Source organism: Perognathus longimembris, chromosome 5, assembly GCF_023159225.1.
Source record: "Perognathus longimembris pacificus isolate PPM17 chromosome 5, ASM2315922v1, whole genome shotgun sequence".
Classification (NCBI taxonomy): Eukaryota; Metazoa; Chordata; class Mammalia; order Rodentia; family Heteromyidae; genus Perognathus; species Perognathus longimembris.
The window spans coordinates 48205904-48232032 of NC_063165.1; the positions used below are offsets into that span (position 1 = coordinate 48205904).

Genomic DNA, 26129 nt, shown 5'->3' on the forward strand with positions numbered 1-26129 from the left:
ACCAGCACAACAATGTTCATCGCAGCACAATTTGTCATAGCGAGAATCTGGAACCAACCCAGATGCCCCTCAGTAGACGAATGGATCAGGAAAATGTGGTACATATACACAATGGAATTTTATGCCTCTATCAGAAAGAATGACATTGTTCCATTTGTAAGGAAATGGAAGGACTTGGAAAAAGTTATACTAAGTGAAGTGAGCCAGACCCAAAGAAACATGGACTCTATGGTCTCCCTTATTGGGAATGATTAGTACAGGTTTAGGCAAATCATAGCAGAGCATCACAAGGCCCAATAGCTATACCCTTATGAACACATAAGATGATGCTAAGTGGAATGAACTCCATGTTATGGAAACGATTGTTATATCACAGTTGTAACTATTTTCAACGTCCTATGTGTATCTGTAGCTTCTATTATTGATGATGTTCTTCTATCACCTTCCTGTGGTTTTACCTACACTATCTCTGTAATCTTATCTGAGTATATTGGAAACCGTGTTTACTGGTATTGGAAGTAGGAAATTCAAAGGGAATACCAAATTTGAGAGACAGAGGGTAAAAAAAGACAAACAACTACAAAAGCAATGCTTGCAAAACTTTGGTGTAAGTGAACTGAACACCTCCGGCGGGGGGAGGGAAAAGGGGGGAGGGAGGGGGGTATGAGGAACAAGGTAACAAACAGTACAAGAAATGTATCCAATGCCTAACGTATGAAACTGTAACCTCTCTGTACATCAGTTTGATAATAAAAATTAAATAAAAAAAAAAGAGTTTGGCCTTTTACTGGTGTGATGGCACATGCCTGTGATCCTAGCACTTAGGAGGCTAAGACAGGAGAATGATGGGTTTTAGGTCAGTTTGGGCTACACAGGCACCTCAAGGCCATCCTGGGCCATAGAGCAAGACTCTTTCTTGAGAGAGTGTGTGGGGGTTGAGGGGAGTGAGGGAAACAGAGATAGAGGAGAAAGGAGAAAGTTGAGAAGGAAGACAGGAGAGAAGAGAGAAAAGGGAGGAGAGAGGAGAGAGGGGAGAGAGAGAGAGACAGACAGACAGAGAGACATAGAAAGAGACACAGAGAGAGAGACACAGAGAGAGAGTTGAAGTTTTCTTCCCAGTTGGGTCCAGCTATTTATGGGTAGTGAAATGTCTGAAACACTCCAGGACAAAAGGGAATCTTCCTGGACTCTTTGTAGGAACACAAAACCTCGTTGGGCTACTGTATGTGCCTGGTATGGCAACACATCCTGTAATCTACTCTGACATCTATTCAAAAGCTGGGAAAGTCTCTAAACATCATCTATCCCTGGAAAAATGCTATTTTATAGCATTCCCGAGAAAGAGTAACCAAGTATCTGTTTGACTGTCTACTACAAAATTCGTACCTGCAGTTCTGTAGCTTCCAAGAGTGTCTCAGATCTACTTTTGATAGATACAGAGTAAATGTCTTTTCTCCCAAAATTATTGTCTTTAAATTATCTGAAAAAAATGCCACACTTTTTTTTAATCTTCAAGTGGCAGCATTAGCCTTTTCTTTCATAAGCTTTCTTTTAACTTATCAAAAGACAGGTCTGGATCCAAATTGAAGCCTGGGCAGTAGGCTGGACGTGGGTTTGCACTGGGCTATCACGCTGCAATGCACTGTCAGAGAGTCCTTTTATTTTTAAGCAACTGAACTAAACCAAGGCTAATGTGGGACCTTCCTGTTTTGTCCTTTGAACTGCTGACTAATCATGTCTTTAGCTTTGGTTTAACCATAGCTTTTAGGCAACATCCATGGAGCCCTACATTTATCCCTCTTAAATTTAATCTTACTGGGTTTTGCCTGGTGTCTTGTGTTTTATCCATCCTAACTTCACAGCTAGACATCTATTTTCAACTGCTATTAAATCTTCTCAACCTACTTATTGAATCCTTACAGTAGATGAGGCCCTAATCTCATTTAACCTAAAGATGAAAAAAATTAGGGCCAGTACTAACCTCTTAATGGTGCTGTGAAACTGTGTAGGTGATTCTGGTTGTCACACATAATGGAAAGGAGCACCAATGGCACTAAATAGATGGGGGCCTAGGATGCAGCTCAACACAACAAAAAAGGGCCTACAACTTTTGCACAATGCTGAGAAATCTGTGTGCAATTATCCTCATTAGAATGCTATTTCACATATCATCAAAGAATTTTTGCATGGGTTTTTTTTTTTTTTTTTGGCCAGTCCTGGGCCTTGGACTCAGGGCCTGAGCACTGTCCCTGGCTTCTTCCCGCTCAAGGCTAACACTCTGCCACCTGAGCCACAGCGCCCCTGCTGGCCGTTTTCCATATATGTGGTGCTGGGGAATCGAACCGAGAGCTTCATGCGTAGGAGGCAAGCGCTCTTGCCACTAGGCCATATTCCCAGCCCTGCATGGTTTTAATAAATATTGAATTTTACAGAAAAGTAGGTACTAAATAACTTAAGGATGAATCATAATTTGTGTTTCGACAATTTTATTAAGAGTTTATTGTTTTAAAATTTTTGAGTTATTTCCAGCATCAACTCATGGATTATCATTATATATATATATATATAATATATGTACACATACATACTGTATTTAGCCCTTATTTCTACATGTTAAATGTAAAATGTTGGATTCAGTGGAATTTAGTCTAAATGCTTTCATACCGAATCTTTTTCTCCTAGGTAAGTACAAGAACCTCATTAGTTCACTGTATCTTCCAGTGTAGTCATGAGTGACACACTAAATAAACATCTGTTAAAATCTCCTTTGCATTGGGGTATGGGAATTCTAGTAGTTTTTTTGTAATTGCACAGGAAGGTCATTATAGACATAACAAAATTACATTTTAGGTCCATAAAGATCACACAGGATTTGATACATGAACCACTGCTATATCATGTCCCTTATATGGACAAATACTTCAGTTTAAATTTGAACCCTTCAAAGGACCTTATACATTAGCAAATACTTAAGTCTCTTATTTCTTTTTGTTCTTCCTTTTTTCTTTTCTTTTTTTTTGGGGGGGGGGTGGTTGTGGGGCTTGGAACTCAGGGCCTGAGTGCTGACCCTGGCTTCTTTTTGCTCAAGGCTAGCACTCTACCACTTCAGGCACAGTGCCACTTCTGGCCTTTTCTGTTTATATGGTGCTGAGGAATCGAACCCAGGCCTTCATGCAGGCAAGCACTCTACCGCTAAGCCACATTCCCAGCCCTCAGATCTCTTTTTAATGTTAAAAAATTTACCTTCAGCTAAATAAACAGAAAAGAGACCATAAACTCTCTACTCACTAACAGACTAGATAAAAAGCAAAATTCTAATATGCCAATTTGCTTCATCAAAAAGCCGGAGTCATCACTGAAGCAAGTGTCTGTGGCTAACACCTGTCAACCTACCTACTCAAGAGTTTTGAGGTTCCAGGCCAGGCTGAGAAGAAGCTATGAGATTCTGCCTCCAACTAACTAGCAAAATGACAGAGTGGAGACATGGCTCAAGTGGTAGAACTGCTGTGAGCAAGAAAGCCTAACAAGAAAGGGTGCGAGAAACTGAGTTCGAGTTCTGGTAGGAGTGTACAAGCTTGTGTGCACACATACACACATGCAGATCACTCGTCATTACACACACACACACACACACACACACATCAGTCATTACTAAACCACCTGCTTAAATTCAACATTCCCTCATAGCTATTTCATAAAGTCTAACCTTCTATTTATTGCATGTAGGGATTATGTATCCTGATGACTTAATAATGTTCCTGACTCTCTGAAGCCAATCCAAATAATAACATAAAATGGAAACTACCTGAAAAATATTCTTGGGAGAAAATACCCTTTTGCAATAAAGTGATTCTTTCTTTGTAGTGCTGGGTCTTATACATGCTACACTACATATGTTAATTCCTAATTGCCCTAATTACAAGAATACTCATGGATAACAGAAAAAGGTAAAACTTGTCATTCTTGCCTAATGACTCAGAGATTAAAAAAAAAATCTTACTGCTCCTGTCACAAACTCACTATCTGCCTTCAGCAGAAGAGGACAAAATGTTCAAAAATGGTTTACTTAGGTTAGGCAATGATACAGTACATAACTGAAAAATAAGACTACTTTGATACATAAAAATCATGTAACTGTCAAAAATCATAATTTAAGCTACTTGTAGGATTACCACATTACTCTGTATGTATTCATATATTTAAATGTTATACAGTATATGAATTTATGGAACAAAAGAGCTATTAGATGGAACTTCAAGGATAATTAGTAAGTGAAAGCATTAAACTGTAGAAGGTCAAGTAGAAAAAAGAATGTCTTATCGAGATTGACAAATGATAAATTTGATTAACTAGATTAGATGCCAGAGGAAATTTGGCAAGAGAGAGGTCAGAGGAGTAAATCAAAACATTTTCTAAAGGAGTCTAAAGACTAAAGAAACAAAGCAGGAAAGGAAAAGACTAGAAAAAAATACACATGAAACTATTCACATTATCTGTTATACATTTAGCATCATGCTAGTAGTTTCTGGGAATAAAAAAAAATACTGGATATAGCCCAAAGAGCTTTTAATATTGTTAGAAGAAGACACAATATTCTATGTCATGAACTATTTAAGTAACAATTCAAATAAAACACATAGGGCATACTGAAGGCAAGGGGAAATGGGTGTGGGTATGGTGGGTTAGGTTTGATAGCCTACACTGAATCTGAGCCAGGTGCTAGAAAGTATAATCTATCAGGCAGAAACTGAGAAGGGCATGGCCAAAGGTCAGAGGTGAGAAGGAATGGGGAATATGTACAGCCATGAGTGTGGAGACTGGACAGGGACTTACAGGGAGGCTCAGGCACCAGAGAGGGCCTTTAATGCTGTGATACACAATCTTTACATCATGAAATGCTTATGAAAATAATTAATACACTTTAATATTTAATCCGGAGCATAGCATGAAGAGTTTTCATAAGGAGCTATTGTAGAATTAGAAGAGGAGTCAGCATTAGGATAGAATAATTACAGGAGTGATATTATATGCCATAGCTTCTTGGAGAAGCAAGGGATCTGTGAAGTCAAAACTATTTTCATAATATTATTAAAATGTTATTTGCTTATATTACAATGCTTATATTTATGCTGATGGTGAGAAAAGAATGGGGATTTGTTACTGTTAAGACAGTGGAACCAAAATGTACTAGTAGCACTGTATTCTTTAAAAAAAATTTATTGAAGTAAAATGATGTACAGTAAGGAGCATTTATTTATAGATTAAGGTATACAATTCAACCAATTTTTGCATATATATTCATCATAGACATACATGTATAACTTTATACATAACTTTATATACAATTATGTATGGTTCATATATTATTTTTTATGTATATAGTTTCTGCATGTATATAAATACACTACATATATGAGTACACACACACACACATATTACAATTGAGATGACATTTGATCATGCCTAAAGGTTTCCCAGTGCCCACTCATAACACATATCTACCTCCTGACTCATTCTCAAATAACCACCAATCTTAGTTTCTGTAACTATAAATTAGTTTGCCAGCTCTAGAATCTTATAAAAGTGGATTGTGTTCTAATTATTCAGACTAATACTGATCAAAGGCAAACTCAATAAGATAAGATCAGAACAAAGAAGAATCTAAGGCAAAGAGGGTCATTTTCATTATGATAAAGTATCAGTCATCAAGAGGTCATCATAACCCAAATGTATATGAATCTATTAACAGTTCACATATGAAACAAAACCTGACCATTCTAAAATGAGAAAAGGCAAATAGATAAGTATAGCCGGGGAGGGGGTAAGGAGTCAGCAGCCCTCTACATAATAGGTAATAAAAATATATAGAAAAATCAGTAAGGATAGAGATTTCAACCAGCAGCCTGACTTAATTGACATTTATAAGACACTCCACAGAATAGAGTGCATATTATTTTCAAGTGTATAGGGAACATTTATCAACATTAACTATATTTGGGCCATAAAACAAGTTTCCTAAATTTCAAAGGAATGAAATAATACAAAGTGTGTTTTCTGGCCAGAACAAAATGAAGTTAGAAATCAATAAGAGAAAGATAAACTAGAAAAATCCTCAAATATTTATAAATTAGACATACTTCTAAATAATCTAAGTCTAAAAATAAACTACAAGAGAAATTAACAAGTATTTTGAGCCAAATGAATTTAAATGATCTTCAGAATTATGCCTAAAGATACATGACACTGAAAGTTTCCTAATGCTGAAGATTTTTTTTCATGAGGATGGTATAATACTAACAAAGGTGACTTTTTAAATTATGAAAAGTGTCAAGTATACCCATGTATCAGCATTTGAAAGATCTACACAACTCAGTAAACCAACTTCATCCCAATAGCCAGTGAGTGACATTACAAAACATTCATTCTAGAGTTGGGCACTGGTGGCTCATACCTATTATCCTAGCTATTCAGGGGGCTGAGATCTGAGGATCAAGGTTCAAAGCCAGCCCAGGTAGGAATGTCCATGAGACTCTTATCTCAATTAATCACAGAAAAAGCTGGAAGTGTGCTGTAGCTCACATGGTAGAGTGCTAGCCTTGAGCAAAAGAAGCTTAGGGACAGCACCCAGGTCTAGAGTTCAAAGCCCAGGACTAGAAAAAAAAGATCCATTCTATGCAAGGATTTTATTTATTTATTTTTTCTATGCAAGGATTTTATTAGAAGAGTAAAAAGGGTTCCTTTGCTGTGGGTTTAGGTTCTATACTGTGACTACTTTAACTTATGTAATTTATATTTAACATTTAATGGGCTTATTATGTGATTTTTTACATGAATTAATTTTAAAGACATATCAGTTTTAATGTTTATCTACCATTTCATACCAGTGTAAACAACAACTTAGATTTGGGAACTGACTGAATTACAATAGTGAAAGCAAAATAAGAACTTAGGTACTTATGATGTAAGAAGAGTTGGTGCCCAGAAAAGTTTGAGAAAAAGATGATAAAATTCAAGACTTGTTTGTAGCAGAACGCATCACTATAATATGAGCTGACAGAAACCTCATTTGACTACAAATACTAGACTTTGTAAGGGCTTAATTGGAATTCCAGTGCATTTGCAGAAGGCTGTCTTTTATATCCACACTTAATGGCCAGGTCACATGCCTGTCCAGTGTGGGCATGCCTGGACAGCACACACAACTGGTGGGCTTAAATGGGCATCAGTGAGGGCAGCAGGGCGGGACTCAGTTGGACCGGAAGGGTGCTATCCACCTGCAGGGCCCCACAGGGAAGCTGCACGTGCTTGAATCCTCTGGAGGCACAGTGCTAGCTACATATGCCTCGAGGAAGATCTTGGCTGCATAGTCTTTGTCCCTCATTTTTCTTAAAATGGGGATATGTATTAAATCATTAAGTTACTAGGATAATTCTAAATGTAAGGCGTTTAGAAAAGGACCAAGGACAAGTACTTGATATATGTATTACTATGACATGTCTTACCTGCAATCCACATTAAATCTTAGAAAAAAGTATAGGCTGAACAGAAACTGTTCTAGAACCAAGGAGCTACTGTCCCATGTGAGCAGAAAGAGGCAGGGAGGTGGTGATTGGTGGAAGGAGCAGGAGTGGGAGATATCCCCCTCCCCCACCAGAGGACCCAGGGCAAGGTGAAGGACTCTGGAGTGCTGTCAGATTCCAGGCAAAGCAGTCCAAATGAATTCCCTGGGCCCACTCCCACTCCAACCCTACACCTAGGACAAGGCAGAAACCACGGCAGGGTGACTTCAAAATTACCCATAGAACAAACTGGCCTTTTGAGGTAGACCAGACTTCAAAGAAAAGTGGATATGCTAGACTGCAAACCCTGGTCAGTGTCAACACAGGGCAAACAATTTCCATATTCTCATTTCTGTGGGTCATTCATTCCCACACCTCTGAAGCCTATCCACTACTGAATACCAGAATTCTCTGCCTCAGGCCAGGAGCCACCAGAGAAAAACAGCTATACTTCATCACCTTAGGTGGATAGGGAGGGCAGAGTCAGCCCAGTAATGGCCCAAATAATGCCTCTCACAGAATCAGCTTTGCACCTCTACTGCCTCACTGACAGAACAATAACTTCTGTGTAGATTATGAAGAAATAAAGTTTTATATGTCACCTGTTTCTAGTACATTTCAAAGGCAAAGGAGGGGGGTGGAGGAAAAGATGAACAAGAAAACTGCCATAGCTACTCATCTATGTGAACCAAATCTCATACGTCTCTGGCACAGACCCTCCACTCCATTGGGTTGAACCCCAAAACACAGTGACTAATTATGACAGGAAATGGCAATGAAAGTATAAGATACCAGGAAGACGTAGATTTACCATCTTTTCTTGTGAGCCAACTCTCACTAAGATGGAAAGGAATTCATTACTTACCTGGAAAACATCTGCCCTGTCTTCAAATAAACTAATCAAGTATTTATAGTCAGCATAAGCCCAGAATTTGGAATGATCATAATCTCTAAATGGTCCAGAAATACGAGGTTGGTCAGCATTCCAGGTCAAAAACTCTTCAAGCGTAGCCTCCACGTAACTACATGCAGTTTCAAACTGAGGAACTACAATGTAAGAGAACATAACTTCAAATGTATAATGTTTCAAATACTACTGGTACTTTTTAAACACAGGTAATTAATTTTTATTTTTGTTGGTGGTACAGGGGTTTGAAGCTGGACCTAGCACTTGCCTGGGAAATACTCAGTCCTTTTGCCTTTACTTATTTTTAAATCGGGTCTCAAGCTTTTTGTCCAGGGGCCTATCTCAGAGCAAGATCCTCTCATTTCCACCTTCCACATGGCTGGACTACAGACGTGTGCCACCACAAAGATGTGGACCCATAAATGGTAATTTCAACCCCCCCAAAAAAAAACAAAATATTATATTAACAATAATTAGATATGAATTTTGTACTAGCTATATAATTAGAATCATTTACATCATTCATGGTAAAACATAAAGGTAAAAAACATAGTTTTACTCTTTTATTCCAAGCTGAGTATGGTGGTGATTTGAAGCCAGTGTAGGCTGTCTGGATACAAAATCCCTTCACCGAAGCCCCTTCCCTGGGGGTGCGTGCATGTAATAGGACTTTTCAGTAAAGGTCACTTTCACAAACACGTCTACATAGAAGCCCCCAGATCCTGGATTCATTAGAAGACTACATGCTAAAAATGAAAATCTAAAAATGTAAAAATTACACATGAGAATTGTTACTGTCAGGAGAAATTAAAATGAGCAATGAATGGAAATGACTGACCTTTTGATTTACATAATGATCTCAAAATAGAATCCTTTCCCTCTCTCCCAGAAGGAGGAGCACAAAAGTACTGTCTGACTTCATTACGATGACAGTTTCTCTCTGGGTACTACACTTGGTTTTTCCTTCTCTACTTCATGTAATGGAATTACTCCTGTCTAATTTTATCATTATTGTTCTTTTATTTACTATTGAAGTCGCTTCAGCATCTGGGACTTCCATCCCACTTACTGCAAAGTGTTAGGTAAGAAGAAGAGTAACTAAGTTCAGGATTTGGCAGTATGGTGTAAATTGAGCTCAATTTGAGCTCTCATAATAAGAAGGTCTTAAAATATTTTTTGCCTAGCAGGAAAACAGTGTGATTTTTTTTTCAAATTCATTTTCAGAGCTTAATGAATTTTCATTTTAAATCCTATTAGCATTTCAAAGTTCATTTTGATTAATAAAATTCAATGATATCTAAAAAAGAAGAGTAATATAAGCTGAGAGCAGAACAGTGTTTTTCTAGAGGTTGGAGAGATGGAGAAAAGCTGGTCAATGTAAACTAAGTTATAGGTAGGAGAATAATTTCTGGTGTTTGATGACCCAGTAAGGTGACTAGATGACTCCGATGTGTTTCAAAGGAGCTAGAAGAAATGATGTTGAAAATTTTCTCTCCCCACAAAGAAATGATCTATGTTTGAGGAAGAAGATAACTTGATTTAGATATGATGTATATATGCAATGAAATACTACCTGCTATATAAATACATATATAAACAAATAAATATATAAAATGCTACATCAACTAAGAATACAAATACATGAAATAAAAAGTAAGGAGAGTATCAGGCAGGATGAATTGTACTCTTAATTATGAAAATGTATACCATTGCTAAAATAGTATTTTAAAATTGTGTTACTAGCTCCAAATGTCATAGCTTAATATGTGGCCCAAAAACTGACATATGACTGTTCAAGAACACAGGAATATAATAAAAGTAATTTCCAAAGCTAAAGAAAGGCTGAAAAAAAGGATTAAACAATGATATTAGAATTAATGAGATGCATAAAATGCCTATGTCCATACACCAGAATATTACTTGACAAAAAAGAAAAATGAAGTATCGACACATATAGATTGAGGGTCCTTTATCTGAAATACCTGAGACCCAAAAATGTTTCTGGGCCCAAGTCTAAGCATTAAAACTCATTTATGTTTTATATATATATATATATGTATATATATATATATATATATCCTATCTCTCTCTCTCACTCTCTCTCTCTCTCATCAAAGGCACTGTCCAATGTTTTTAGGTACCTGCATTTTGACAATGACCTGTCACATGAGGTCAGATGTGCAGCATTTTACTAGCAACATCATGTTGGTGCTCAGAAAGTTTAGACTTCAAAGAATTTCAGATTTCCAGATTAGGGATGTTTCACTTGGACCACTCTGTAGATGAATCCTGAAAGCAAACTAGATGAAAGAAACCAGAGATGAAAGGCCAGATGTTCCCTGACTCTTTATACAACGTGTCCTCAGTGGATATTTTATACAGATATCAGTGCTGGGTGAGACAGAATAGAAACTGGCTGCTTAAAGGGCACTGGACTTTAAGGCTATGCAACAGCTCGGAAATTGGACAGAAGTGATGGCTGTACACTCAATATACCAACAGTCCTACACTGATTTTGTTTTTTCCAGTTGTGGGGCTTGAACTCCAGGCCGGGGCGCTGTCACTGGGCTCTTCAGCTCAAGGTTAGTGCTCTACCACTTAAGTCTCAGTGCCACTTCCAGTTTTCTGGGCTGGCTTTGAACCATGATCCTCAGATCTCAGTCTCCTGAGTAGCTAGGATTATAGGCATGAGCCACAGGCACCCGCTGAATTGAATATTTTTAAATGACTAAGATGCTGAGGAACTTGATAGGATTTATTTTTTTATTTTTTGCCAGTCCTGGGACTTGAAGTCTAGGCCTGGGTGCTGAGGTCCTTTTGTTCAAGACTAGCACTCTATTACTCAACTCACGGCTCCACTTCCAGTGTGATAGGAATTTTCAATAGACCAAGTTATCTTTACTGAAAACACAGAATAGTTTCTTACAACTTCAGAGTTTCATTTCATGTCTTTTTTTTATGCTCAAGTATTAACTTGAAAATGTCAAATTACTATGCCCCGTCTCCATTCTAGGTGTTAAACAGATGAATAGAATGGATTCAGATAAGCCAGTTAATAGGCCTGAGACAACAGATCTCAATCCATTGTAGCTACTAAGAGGTAGCAATCTAGCCAGGATGTGAAAAGATACAATTCCTGTTTCTCTTCATGTTAATATATGACTGCTTCAATGAGTAGAAGATCTATTTCACTAGAACCAAGAAGGAAAATGCACAATCTGATTTTTATGTTATTGCTATTAGTCTGGCCTTTAATTTTAAGATACCATTAACAGATCAGTGCTGTGATTAAAATGAGCTACTTGTATAAGTAATACTCCTGTCTCTGTTACAGAAGCCCAAGAGAGTTCTAGACACTAAAAACATGAGGGGAAGAACATGGAGCTGCTAGATGTGACACTGGGATCTTTCTAGTTCCTTTTGAGCTATTATTTTTTTAGAGGCCACTTCACTGCAAAGCCTAAATACTAAATTTCTAGGCAACCAAACTCACCCAGAATGAAATACAAATGGGACACTAGACAACTATTATGGACTTCTTTGGATTCTAGCACCATTTCTTTACAGTAACTGAATTCTAGAGTTGACTGTTAAAGGCAATTGTTTTAACTAAAATAGAGAAAAAAATGGAACTAACTGTTGGAAGATTTCTAAGAAGAAAAGGGAGCAGTTAAAATCACTCTGCTTGAGAATTAAAAATACAAAACAAACAAAACCCAGTAGTAGTATGTACTTATACAAGACAAGCACTCTTGCCACTAGGCCATATTCCCAGCCCGTAACAGTATGTACTTATAGCCCCAACCATGCTGGAGGTCAAGGTGAGAGGATTGCTAAAATAATCCTCTAAAAACTCTAGACCAGTCTGGGCAACCTAGTAGAAGGCAGAGAGGAAGAGAGGGAAAGAGTGAGAGGAATGAGAGGACAGAGAGAGGAAGGGAGGAGAGGAGGGCGGAAGGGAGGGTGAAAGAAGGACAAGGGAGAGGGAGACAAAGGAAGTCTGGGGATTTAGTATAGAGTGCTTGCTTAACTTGTATCAAGCCTCAGGCTTGGGTGTTAACATCAGACACACATAAAAAAACCAGTATTACGTATATTTCATGTTGGTAAAACACAATAGAGTCAGCCAGTAAAGCAAAGGACAAATATTACAATTAAAACTAAACACTGTCAACAGTCCAAAGTCACAAATAACATATTCTGCATGAGTCAAAAGTGTGACTGGGTGGGAGGGGAAAACTGGGAGAGAGTGAGGGAAGGGGTAACATAATCCAGAAATATATGTCTTCTTGCTAGCCTTGATCTAAAGGAGTTCATAGACAGCACCTAGGCCCAGAGTTCAAGCCCCAGCACTGGCTAAAAGAGGAAAGAAAAAAAGAAATGTATTCTTTCAGTGACTTATATAACTGTAATTCCTGTGTGCATCACCTTTATAACAGTAATAAATAAATAAAAATAAAAAATAAATTTAAGTGTGACTATTACAGTGTGTTATTATTAGATTGCATATTAGTATATCGCTGTAGTATTGGTTTTTCAGTCAGATGGGAACATAAATACCAGCATGCTAACAAATATTTATTAAATGTCTTCCCTGTTCACTGAAGCACAATATGTGTAGCAACATGAGTAATACATGAACAAATACATTTTCATTTTGTATGAGAATTTAAACTCAATTGTTTTGTCTAAAAAGAAAAAGCTGGGGCTGGGAATATAGCCTATTGGCAAGAGTGCTTGCCTTGTATACATGAAGCCCTGGGTTCAATTCTTCAGCACCACATATACAGAAAACAGCCAGAAGTGGCACAGTGGCTCAAGTGGCAGAGTGCTAGCCTTAAGCAAAAAGAAGTCAGGGGACAGTGCTCAGGCATGAGTTCAAGCCCCAGGACTGGCAAAAACAAACAAACAAACAAACAAAAACAAAAAACCCCACAAAAACCAGTACCACCACCAAACATATTAACACCACCAACCCCCCCCCACCTAAAAAAGAAAAAGCTACAATTAGGCTAAACTGTTTTCCCAGAGTTTCCAATAAAATTTTCCTACCTAAGCGGGGTGCTGGTAGCTCACACTTATAATCCTAGTTTTCAGGAGGCTGAGATCTGAGGATCTCAGTTCAAAGGCAGCTCAGGCAGGAAAGTCCATGAGACATCTCTATCACAGAAAAAGCCAGAAGTGGTGCTGTGGTTAGAGTGCTGGCCTTGAGCAAAAGGAGCTTAGGGACAGCACTAGGCCCAGAGTTCAAGCTACAGGAACAGAAAAAAAAAAAAAAAAAAAAGATCTTATCTATACAGTGAATGGTTAAAAAGATTAAGGATTATTACTTTTTTAAATTCCAGAAATAAGAAATCCCTGCTGGGAAGAGGGAGTGAAAGTCAACAGACATTGTGATGATAATGAGTATAGCCCTACCTGTGTCTTTGCTTTTCAATCCCATTCTGAATCGGATTTGCTTGGTAGGAAGGAGCTTTGAAATGTGGTTGGCAGTCCAATGTCGTGCTGGCCAATCAGAGGCCATGTTAAAGAAAACTGCAGGTTGCTGTAAAGACATTATAATTTCTTTTGCTTTCTCTGGTGTAAAAGGTTTGACATGTTTACCTAGGGAGAAAAATACAATAGATAACTATGAATTTATTCCATATAATATGAAGAAAACTTTTAATATTGTTTCTGTTTGGCAATTCAGTGTAATTACACTTCATTTACACTCATTTTTTATTGTTTATACAAATATTTGGCCTCAGAAAGAACATTAATTTTTTTAGAAGAACGATTAATTCTTTTTTTTTTTTTTGGCAGTCCTGGGCCTTTGACTCAGGGCCTGAGCACCACTGTCCCTGGCGTCTTTTTGCTCAAGGCTAGCACTCTGCCACTTGAGCCACAGCGCCACTTCTGGCCATTTTCTATATATGTGGTGCTGGGGAATTTAACCCAGGGCTTCATGTATACGAGGCAAGTGCTCTTGCCACTAGGCCATATCCCCAGCCCCAGAACGATTAATTCTTAAGTGATTTCTTTCATACTCAATGTCTAAATGTTGATAAATTCTTTAAAACTGAAAATATGAATGTGTGAGAAAATATTTCTTTTTTTTTTTTTACAGATCATTTTTCTAGTTTTATTTAAAGTGTGTCCAGATAGCTTTGTTGCTTCAGATGACTTTCAACAACTTGAGATTTTTTTTTTTTTGGCCAGTCCTGGGCCTTGGACTCAGGGCCTGAGCACTGTCCCTGGCTTCTTCCCGCTCAAGGCTAGCACTCTGCCACTTGAGCCACAGCGCCGCTTCTGGCCGTTTTCTGTATATGTGGTGCTGGGGAATCGAACCTAGGGCCTCGTGTATCCGAGGCAGGCACTCTTGCCACTAGGCTATATCCCCAGCCCCATTGAGATTTTTTAAGTACAGTTTTTTCCTGTAGAATATAATGACCACACAAAAGTTATAAAACATTTACTTGTAAATCCCATGAGAATCTAGGCTCTGTGAAGAAAAGTAATTTGCCTAACATTATACAGAATTCTTAGCACAAATTAGGGGTTTGGTCAATGTTTGTTCAATCACTGACCAAAGAAATAAAATAAATGATGTTAATTTCCTTAAAAAATGGAATGATGTTTATGAAGATTATTTTTCAGGATAACTTTAAAGAGGAATTGAGATTTATCAATCATGTTTTTTAGTGATTTGACTTATGAGTAATTGAAAGGAGAGTAGTAAAATAATGTTTTAAGTTTCTACAATAATTGGGTGTCATTCTTTTTCTCTTTTCCACATCAGATAGAACCAAAAGGGAGCAGGCTCCTAAGCATACTATTGTGTTATGTGGCCCTCTCACTCTTCCAGAGGAGACACTTAGCTTTCAAGCCTGTAAGGACAGATACCATGGCCCAGTGTTGCTAGCTCTCTGTAGCTGTCTCTACCACTTATTTCTTGAACAGAGGAAATGCTCCTCTGCAGAAGAAACATTATTCTGAAGGAGTTCCAGAGAACTTCCAAAGATTAAGAGCTAAGGATCCAAACACTAGAAGCTTGGCACTGGAGCATGCAGCACAGACCAGTTAGCCTCTTAGAATCACCTAGGGCATAGAGCCATAAGCCCCGAGGTTCTCAAGGCCTAGAGCAGTAACACTGTACCTTTGGACATTCAGACCAAAAAATCTCTCACTAAGGATGTGGAATCACAGTTCTCTGATTCTAGGCCACCATAAAGCTTCTGACTTGAAAACCCAGCCCATAAGCCTCTGGAGTCTAGCACTGAGGGAGCTCCTGCTCACTTTTAGGATTGCTGGCTACAAAAAGCAAAAGGGACCTCAGCCAGCTGTGTGAAGATACGATGCCTTACCCAGTATTCAGGACAAGCTTAACTAGATTGCAATACACAAACTTTTATGGACATGGAGTGCCTGGATTCTATGTGTATGAAAATGGACAATGTAGGGCTGGGGATATAGCCTAGTGGCAAGAGTGCCTGCCTCGGATACACGAGGCCCTAGGTTCGATTCCCCAGCACCACATATACAGAAAACGGCCAGAAGCGGCGCTGTGGCTCAAGTGGCAGAGTGCTAGCCTTGAGCGGGAAGAAGCCAGGGACAGTGCTCAGGCCCTGAGTCCAAGGCCCAGGACTGGCCAAAAAAAAAAAAAAAAGAAAAAAAAAAGAAAATGGACAATGTAGGTTAGCCAGAAAGGAAACCCGCCACATGGTTCAGACAGAAAGGAGTTTATTGGGGGGAGAGCAAACTGCTGGCCGGCCTGCACGCACAAGATGGAGGTGTGGGGAGACAGAAGGGAAGGAAGAAGAGAAAAAAGCGGAACGAGAGCAAGAGAGAAAAGGAAAGAGAGCAGGGAATGTGTTGAGCATGATTATATAGGGAAAGGTGGGAGATAGGGCCAAGTGGATTGGATGTGACCTTAGAGGAGGAGGTAACTGCCTCCAAGTGTGCCAGTTACCTAGGTAACTCAGGTACTGGGAGCAGACTTAAACAGGTGGGAGGCATCTGCATGGAGCCTTGCGGGGCAGGGGTAACCTTACAGACAAGAGATAGTTTTCATGCTTCTAGTAGGTTGATGAGACTGCTGAAGGAAAGATAAAATTTCTACTTCATCCTAAAAGTCTCTGACTAAAAGTGACATAAGACAGGATAGCAAGAGAAAAGCATACAGATTTTATTTAGTAACATTTGCAAGTCCATGAGTCCTCATAAGAAAAATGAGGAATAATACAAGCAGTGACAGCATAACACACTGTCAGGTCAGAGAGAACAGTCAACTGTGAAAACATGGCAAGACAAAGAGACTTGGGCTAGGGCAAGAAATGAAAGAAAAATGACCAGAGATTAGTAGTTAACAAGGTTTATGCACATCCTCAGCCTTGACAACCCAGCCAGGACAACCTGGTGAGAAGAGTAACTTCCTTTCTCCTGCTACAGGAAAGCACCTTTGCCAGTTTTATCTCCTGCTTTTGGAAGAAAAAGGAAAGCAAAATGCCTTCTGGCATTAATGTTTTTCAAATGTCAAAATGCCATATATTCCTTGTGCTATGTAAAGATTAGATAGTGTTGGGAGTATAGCGTTGCTCTAGAGCACTTGCCTAGCATGGGCAAAGACCTGGGTTTAATTCCTAGTCCCAGTACTGGGAACGAAGGAAGGATGGAAGGAAAGAAGATGTGGGGGTGGGGGGGCAGAGAGGGAGAGGATATACATTCATACGCTGTTGTTCATGACACATCAATTGGAATCATCCCAAAGAAAATGAAGCAAAGTCTCAAAAACCCATCCATTATCCCAGTAACTCAAATAAGCATGCATGTATATTATTTATAGTATACAGGTAGAAACAAAATGTCTACTACTACGTCATAACAACTAAAAATGTGAACAAGGGCTGGGGATATGGCCTAGTGGCAAGAGTGCTTGCCTCATATACATGAGGCCCTGGGTTCAATTCCCCAGCACCACATATACAGAAAACGGCCAGAAGTGGCGCTGTGGCTCAAGTGGCAGAGTGCTAGCCTTGAGCAAGAAGCCAGGGACAGTGCTCAGGCCCTGAGTCCAAGCCCCAGGACTGGCAAAAAAATAAATTAAAATAAAATAAAAATGTGAACAATCTAATGCCCCAAAGTATGAAGATATTTACTAAATAATACCACAGCAAATTCGTGGTACATTATATCTACTAAAAGTAAAAATGATAGCTATTGTAGACAAGTGTGCAGATGTGGGATGAGAAGAGAGGGTAAGAACTGAAATTGATCCAGAGTATTAGCAAGAGCTACACAAGAACTGGGATAATAACATCCTAAATTTTTTTTTAAAAAAAGGGTGTCAGTGACGAAGGCAGGAATGACAGATGGAGAAATACCAGGAGAATAATTTCAAAGACTTTTTCAACCAGAGATATGAGTGGGTGGTAGACATAGTCAAAACAAAACCACAAGTTTCAAGACTGTAATTTGCTATATGACATAGTGCAACAGCTTGTTCTGCTTGGAAGATGAAGAGTTCAATTTCATACGATCATCACAACCAATATCATCTATTTATTGTGCTAATCTTTTCCCTTAAGAAGCTTATAAAATATTCACAGAAAAAATATTTTATTTCCATTATCCATAGGATGAATGGAAGCTCTGATGTCAGATGAACTGAAACTAGATACCAGGTCTCCAGATTCCAAGTCCATTGTTCTTCCCACCATACAGTCCTACTTCCAGGGAGTTAAAACTGTAGATAATTGAGGGCTGAAACTTCTGGAAAGAGTATGTATGAGCTGAAAAGGTAACAAGGGTCAGGAAATCTTAAAGTCAATTCATAGATAATAATTCATGTGTGCTCTGGTGAGAGACAAATTTGAGGGAATGAGGGGGCCTATTATTCCTACAAGAGATACTAGTAGTTGTCTGCCTACTCAATACCTAGCCTCTTCTTCTTCACCAGAACTCTAAGAATGGCTGAAAAATTATATTTCTGAGATTCCTTTGCAGAAAGGAGTGGACAGAGATAACTACCTAGAAGTTTTTGAGTCAGCCTTTTTGCCTTAGAATGTAGCCAAGGGTTGCCAGAAGAATGCAAAGATGTTCATCTTTGTAGCACCAAATTACCATCACCAACCTTTACCTCCTGAAAGTAGAGATGCACCTTTTTCAGCCGGAGCATTTGAAGGGAAATCAGAGTCAGCCTATAAAGTGCTTAGGTTGGAAGAATTATTGCGGGTCTGACACCGTAATAGTCTTTCAGTTTTCAATACAGTAAAATATTCAACCTCTGAACCTCTTGCTTCTAGAAGTTTAAAGAGCAGAGGACAACAGAAGCATTTTCTAAGTCATTTAGTTAGAATGGGGTAGAGATTTATTCTATTTATCTCAGATCACATGGCTTTGGGTATTCTCTGGACAGTTCTCATATTTAGGTATCTAGCTACCTTTCTACAAACACATATACGTACATTAGTAACACAGAAAGATTTTTGTTTTTGTTTTTCCTCATCTTTTTGTGCTGGTACTAGGGCCTAAACTCAGGGTCTGAGTGCTGTCCCTTAGCTTATTTTTTGCTCAAGGCTGCCACTCTACCACTTGAACTACAGCTCCAGTCCAGCTTTTTGGTGGTTAATTGAAGATAAGAGTCTCACAGACTTTCCCAGCCAGGCTGGCTTTGGATCTTGATCCTCAAATCTTAGCCTCCTGAATAGCTAGGATTACAGTTGGGAGCCACCTACACCTGGTGGGAGTACTGTTTTTTAACAAAACAGTTTCGTGGAAGTTAATTTTTTTTCTCTAGCAAAATGCACAGACTTAAAGAGGTGTTTATTGACCTGATCTAAAAATCCCAGACATCCAAGAGATTATTTAATAGACCTCCAAAACTAAAATTAGCTGAGAATGCATCTAGCCTAATAACTGATACACATTAAGTGCTAAAATTTGCTAAATAAATGAAAAGTGCTATAAAGTGTGTGTAAAAGCAAGCAGTAGGATGTTCTCAGTAACAGGAAATTAGCATATATTACAGAATTTCAAGCCCATCAGCGAAATAAAACAATCAGCTGGTAGGGAGATAAAACTAATTTGGCTTCTGACAGTTTAATCAACAATGAACTGGGCCATTAAATTGGCAAGTTTAATTCTTACAATTTCCCTTAAAGAAGAATGCAAGGCTAAACTGGATTAATTAAGTAGCCTAGGGATGTACCCAGTCATTACATGCCAGGAATATTTGCAAAGAGCTATAAAAATTCTGAAGTAATTTCAATAGTCTTTAAAGGATATGGAGGTTTAGGTCTAAGATTGCAGCAAGCAGCAATTTCTAATGAGATGACTTAGAAATTGTTGTAAAAAAAGATTAGGCATCCAGGTGTTGCACCAGTCTTTTTCTCCCTTCAAATGTAGCAAATCCGGTCCATTTGTTACAGCCTAGGTTATAATTGTTCTTTGGAGATAAGGAAACATCAAAAAGCAAACTGCCTGTACCTCAGAAACTTTTTAAAAATTAATGCAAAGCACAAGATAATTAAAAACATAATTTCTCTGAATTTGCCAGCAAGCTGGCTTCAGCCAGTTAATACTGACCTTGGATTTATAGTTGAGATTTAGAATAAATGACAAGAATAGGAAACATTCATCAAGTTTCTAGAAAAAAATACAGAATATATCAAATGCAAAGATCCTGAAATGCAAACTGATTTGTCTTTCACATTAGACATAATACTAATGGAAAAATTATAGGTATTTAAAGACTTTTAGGCAGGGGAAGTATAATCCCAGCTACATAGGAAGCAGATATTAGGATCAGGAAGCAGATATCAGGAACACAGTTTGAAAGCAACCATAGGTAAAAAATTTATAAGACACTATCTCAACAAATAAGCCGGGCAGTGGTGGTCATGTGCTAGTCAACCCAGCTACACAGGAAGCATAGGTAGGAAGGCCAGCCCTCAACTAAAGACTCTATTCAAAAGAAAAGAAAAAGAGCTGGGCACCAGCCCAGATAGTAAAGTCCATGAGACTCTTATCTCCAATTAACCAGCAAAAAGCCAGAAGTAGAGCTATAGCTCAACTTGTAGAGTGGTTGCCTTGAGCACAAAAGCTCTGGGACAGTGACTAGGCCCTAAGTTCAAGCCCCAGTACTAGCCCAAAAATAAATAAAATAAAAAAAGAAAATATTTTAGAAGATGATATGAGTTATAATTCAAAGAACTGTCACAGGATTACAGTATACATTAAAAAAAAAAACTAAGTCCTAACAAGGCAAGATAATTTATCACCAAATATATACATATATATGCACATACATATGTGTATACAAGATTTTGTTAATGTGAAAATTACTGTGTATAAATATTCATATATACATGTATGTATCTAAAATTCTTAAAACCAATGGAATAATAGCTATGATGTAGCGATGTCAGAAGATTGGTGGAATCTTATCTAACAACATTACTTATATACTTAAGATTGATCAGTAAAATTTATACCAAATACAATTTTTCATTTTGCATGTTATTTTAAAATGCCAGTACAAACTCAGAAAATTCTTCTGAAAGTAGCATAATACTTAAGTAGCATGATGAATGGTCTAGAGGTGGTCCTTTGCCACTGAGGAAACCACAACTTTTAATGTTAAGGCTATTGTAACGTAATTGTGATTGCCAAGCTAGATGTACTATGAACACCCTCATCCTGAGGCTGGGCACATGAGTTAGTTGTAGGCTATTTACCAAGGGTCCATAGGCCTTTGGGATACTTCCTATCCACTTCCACTTGTTATTTTCACTGGGTTATCTCTGAAAATTTGTCTTCTCAAAAAAAAAAAAAAAAAGCTCATGTTTTTCTGCCTCTGCTGCTGCCATAGTACCCATGACAAAGCTTGTGGTGAAAGGGGGAGGGGCAAAAAGAAGACATAAGTTCTGAAGTTTACCCTGGACAGTACCCAGGCTGTAGAAGATGGAATCATGGATGTTGTCAATTTTGAGCAGTTTCTACAAGAGAGAATTAAGATGAAAAGCTGGTAATCTTGGTGGAGGGGTAGTCACCATTGTGAGAAGAGCAAGATCACTGTAACCTCTGAGGTAGTTAGGACTTTTTCCAACCCCCAGGACTGGCAAACAGAAAGTTTTGAAGAAAGGGATCAGTTGCACAATTTCATGGTCGCCTCTACAGTTCCATTTCCTGCACTCAATCACATCATCACTGATTCCTAATTATCCCAGCCCTACAGTAACCACTCCAAATGCTCTTTATTCTCAAGTCCACATCCTCATGGTCTCTTCTCCACATTTTCACTTTTGTGATGCCTTGCTCTACTTTTATGAGAGGCTTGAAACCAGGATGCAAAGTTGGCTTACTTGTAAAGGAATCAGCTTTATGAGAAAGGAAGAAAGGAGACACAAGTTGGGGGGACCAGCAATGAAGAAAGTTAGGAAAGAAAGTTGGCAGAAGGATGTCAGGCTCTTACTAAGTGAATGCTCAAGGTTAGCCAGGACTTTTTCCAGCAAAGATCAGCAGGATCCAGCAAGATCAGTAAGTGCAGAGAGAGTAAATAAAGGTTGGTTTCATCTTTAGTAAGGGTTTCTTTCTTCCCTCCCCCAGAATAAAATTCAGGAAAGGACAAGGAAACAAGGTATTTTCAAGGGAGAGGGTGTAATAATAAACTATGGCATGCACTCAAAACTGGGTAATGGGCATGACAGTAAAGTAGAAGGATTAATGAATTGGAGGTGTGACTCTCCTGGGAGCACAGAATCAAGCGAGCAATAAAGGCAGTAGAAAGTAGCCAGCAACCCCACTTTTGGGCATTTACTCAAAGGATTACAAGCAAGTTCACATTAAAGCTACCAGCACAACTATGCTCATCGCAGCACAATTTACCATTGCTCAAATATGGAAACAACCCAGATGCCCCTCAGTAGATGAATGGATCAAGAAAATGTGGTACATATACACAATAGAATTCTATGCATCTATCAGAAGGAACGACTTAGCCCCATTCGTGAGGAAATGGAAAGACTTGGAAAAAAATCATACTAAGTGAGCCAGACCCAAAGAAACATAAGGTCTATGGTTTTACTCATAGTACTTGACTAGGATAGTCCTAGCAATGCACATACGATCACATAAGATGATCCTAAGTGAAATGAACTACAAGATTTGGAAATAAGTGGTTTATCTTTGATGTTATTTCCAATGTACCCTATGAAATTATGCCTTTTTCTTTTGTCTTTCTTCCCCATGCTTTTACCCCTGTTGTCAGTGTAACTGACTTTGCTACACTGGGTATTGTACATATGTTTATCAGAACTAGGGAAGGGGAACATCAAAATGGAGAGAGGAAGGGTAAATGGGGAACCAATGCAACAGCAATACTTACAAGACAATATGCTGTAAACCAATTGTATATCTCAGGGTAAAGTGGGGAGGAAAGGGGGGGGAAGTGGGAGAAAAAGGAAGGAGGTAAAAAGTTTGATAAGAAATGTACTCACTACCTTACATATGTAACTGCAACCCCTCTGTACATTACTTTGACAAGAAAATAATTTTTTTTAAGTAGCCAGACAGTAGTTTATAATGCGTTTCTGTGGCTGGGAAGGCCTGCTCCCCTTCTAGGCAAACTACTTGATCTCCAAATGCACCCATTTGGTACTTTTCTCATCCGTGTCTCCCAGAGACCCCAGCACCACTATTAGATTTAGTCACTATCTCATCCCACCCATCTCAAACTATTTCCTTTTTGGAAGCTTTTGTTTTCCCCAAGGGGACCCCAGTAGACTCCACCTGGTGAGACTGATTGACACATATTGTAAACATGTGTGTAAATGTAATACAGAAATCACTCACCCACCTTGTCTAATTAATGCAGCCCCAAAACAAAACAAAACAAAACAAAAACAAAACATGACACTCCAACGGAGTTTCCGGATCCCTGCGGCAGGATTTAGAACCGCATCACACGCAGGGTACAGAGCAACAGCAATCTCTGCTTACGGGCCTCCGACTTTCTCATTCGCGAAATCATGCTTCCAAAGAAAAGGAATTCCCTGCACACCAAAGTTTTAGATTTCCACCTATCTCAAGGACGTGGGGCTCCCATATCTGGATTTTAATCCTTTCACATTTCAAAACATGCAACAGCAAATCACAGAATGTGGGAATACGGGCCCTTGTGAGGAAGATCAAAAAACCTACAAGTCATAATCTGAGAAGAAGAAGAAAAAACAAAACCAAAAAAACCTCATTCATTAGTAAACCACTTTATTCCTGGCCTAACGCAAGGTGGGAGAGATCTACGACGAGAAGACCATACCAGAGGAACAAGGCAGGAATGCACTGGATTCCTATCCAGGCTCTGACGGCGGCCTGACACTTACCTTCCCCGCCTGAAGCTCCAGCTGCTAGGGCTGGGCGAGTGCAAGCCTCGGCGCACGCTGCCATGACTACAGCGGGGCGGTTGGAACCGCCGGTAAGTTGGAAGCCACCACCGACCGGAAGTAGGTCCTCTCCGTCTCCTCTCAGCCCCCTCCCCAGCACCGGAACCACCGCCCTCGAGGTCACGTGACTGTAGTGGGCGGAGCCACGCCCGTTTGTTTTGGTCTTGGGTTGTTGAAAGGCGCCGAGCACGTGGGCTGGTTTTCGCTCTTTTTTGGCGGCGCTGACCTTCTCCTCCCTCTGCGCAGTCTTTTCCTAGCTTCACTTCTACTTTCCGTCATTCTCTGGCCTTTTTTCCCACCCACTAGAATTGGCGTTTTGGGGAGGACTGCTTTGTTGTTCTGTGGAGGTCGGGCCAGCGCCCTGGGTCTGCTTGCTGTGTTCACAGGCTCCGTGGCCTCTCATCAGCCCAGGATACCCGGGCAGCTCGGACTCCTCCGGCAGCGTCTCTCTTTTGTGGATACCCGGGAATACAAACCCGAGTGCCCTTCGGTTGCATTCCAGTGACTCACTCCTCATTCCAAACAAGCCAAACTGTTTGGCTTGGGTTTTCAAGGACACTGACAGCTGTCAGGTTTCGGGAGTCGTACCTCAAAACACGATCTGGACAAGAGACAACCTCCACCCCAATCATTTACTCCTGGTCTCGTCAGAAATCACGACCAGAAATGGGCCTAGGTCACTTCATCTTCTGACCTTAATCAAGAGTGTCTGATAGTTTACTGGTTAAGGGATAGACAAAGTGAGCAGAAGATTGTATCACATATACGATATATATGTATTTATGTATCATGTATTATATATCATAGATATATATGAACTTCAATGGCTACTTGTCATTTCACTGAACATGGAAAACACAAAAAGATAAATTGATCAAAACAATGGTACACGAAGAAGAAAGGGTCTTCACGACACAATGCTCCGTGCCCCTCCTACATTCCAGTCTTATAGCCCCTATAATCTCTGAAGTTATGGTCCCCATAAAAAATAAAAGCCCGATATAGAAGCAAGCCTTAGGTTAAGTGTCGTGAGGTCAGCGAGCTATTTGTGGGGCGCGCGATGTAAACTCCGGCACTTCCTCTAGCAATCCCGGGTGGCTTGCTCAACCTCCCCGCCTGCAGCCTCCCGGGGAACCTCCTTCCCCGACCCAGCCGCACACCTCAGTTTCTTTGGGGGTCCTCCCCCGGACATCCCAGTTCTGACCCTGGGGCGGCCGCCGCCTTACGCCACCTCCCTCCCCGCCGGGCAGGGCGGACCCCAGGCTCCACCGCTGCGACCCCGCCCTGCTCCGCCCCGCAGCACCCCCCCCCCCTTCTCGCGGCCGGCGGCGCAGGCGCACTAGGCGCGGCCGGGAGGCGGAGGGCGACTTGGGCGGCTCGGGCTCCGGTTCCTCCGGCCGCGTCTGCGGCGGGCTGGTCGGCAGCCACCGGGAAGCGCGGGGGCAGGCGGTACCGGCGGCGGGCGGCGTCGCCATGGGCTCGGGCTGGAGCAGCGAGGAGGAGCGGCAGCCGCTGCTGGGGCCGGGGCCGGGGCCTGCGCCGGGAGGCGCGCGGCGGAGCCGGGAGGCGGCGGCAGCGGCTTTGCCCGCGGCGGGGCCGGGCTCCGGGCGGGTGTACGGGCGGCGCTGGCTGGTGTTGCTGCTCTTCTCGCTGCTGGCGTTCGCTCAGGGCCTGGTCTGGAACAGCTGGGGCCCCATCCAGAACTCGGCGCGCCAGGCCTACGGCTTCTCCAGCTGGGACATCGCGCTGCTCGTGCTGTGGGGGCCCATCGGCTTCCTGCCCTGCTTCGCCTTCATGTGGCTCCTGGACAAGAGAGGTGAGGGGGAGGGGGGATGTTCGGGACCGGCGGGCGAGGGGTGGAGGAGACCGGGGGAGAGGGGCGCCCGGAGCTGTCCACGGGGAGCAGCGCCCTTCTTGGCTGGGTCTTCGGGGTTGTGTGAGGTGACCGAGTGTCCCTGGCATCCCATCCTAATTTGGGAACCCTCTGTCCCCCAGGCGACAACTGCTGGGAACCTGCTGTGTGTGTGTGTGTGTGTGTGTGTGTGTGTGTGTGTGTGTGTGTGTGTGTGTGTTAAAGCCCTTTATGTAATCCCACGGATTTAAGGTATCTTTAAATGTTGGAGCTTTTGCCTATTGTGAGCATCGGGGCATTCCAGCGCACGTGCTATGTATGAGGTGGTTTGATTTTTGTTAGTCATAATTATTCTTTGACTTAAAAGCATTGGGAATTGTCCAGCGTGC

The 26129-nt window shown here is 40.5% G+C and overlaps 3 protein-coding genes across 3 annotated transcripts in view; 1 reads left to right on the forward strand and 2 right to left on the reverse strand.

Annotated features, from left to right (window-relative positions):
- Positions 1–23949, reverse strand: part of Hspbap1 (HSPB1 associated protein 1) — a 32927-nt gene extending 8978 nt beyond the window's left edge. Inside the window, exons 1-3 of the mRNA XM_048346774.1 lie at positions 23829–23949; positions 13885–14070; positions 8425–8606 (exon numbers count right to left, since the gene is read on the reverse strand). Of these exons, the coding sequence (XP_048202731.1) occupies positions 8425–8606; positions 13885–14070; positions 23829–23892 (432 nt within the window). The 5' untranslated portion in view covers positions 23893–23949. The remainder of the gene's footprint in view (positions 1–8424; positions 8607–13884; positions 14071–23828) is intronic.
- Positions 1–26129, reverse strand: part of Kpna1 (karyopherin subunit alpha 1) — a 596817-nt gene that overhangs the window by 242394 nt on the left and 328294 nt on the right. The window lies entirely within an intron of this gene.
- Positions 25235–26129, forward strand: part of Slc49a4 (solute carrier family 49 member 4) — a 67902-nt gene continuing 67007 nt past the window's right edge. The window contains exon 1 of the mRNA XM_048346775.1: positions 25235–25704. Within this exon, the coding sequence (XP_048202732.1) occupies positions 25362–25704 (343 nt within the window). The 5' untranslated portion in view covers positions 25235–25361. The remainder of the gene's footprint in view (positions 25705–26129) is intronic.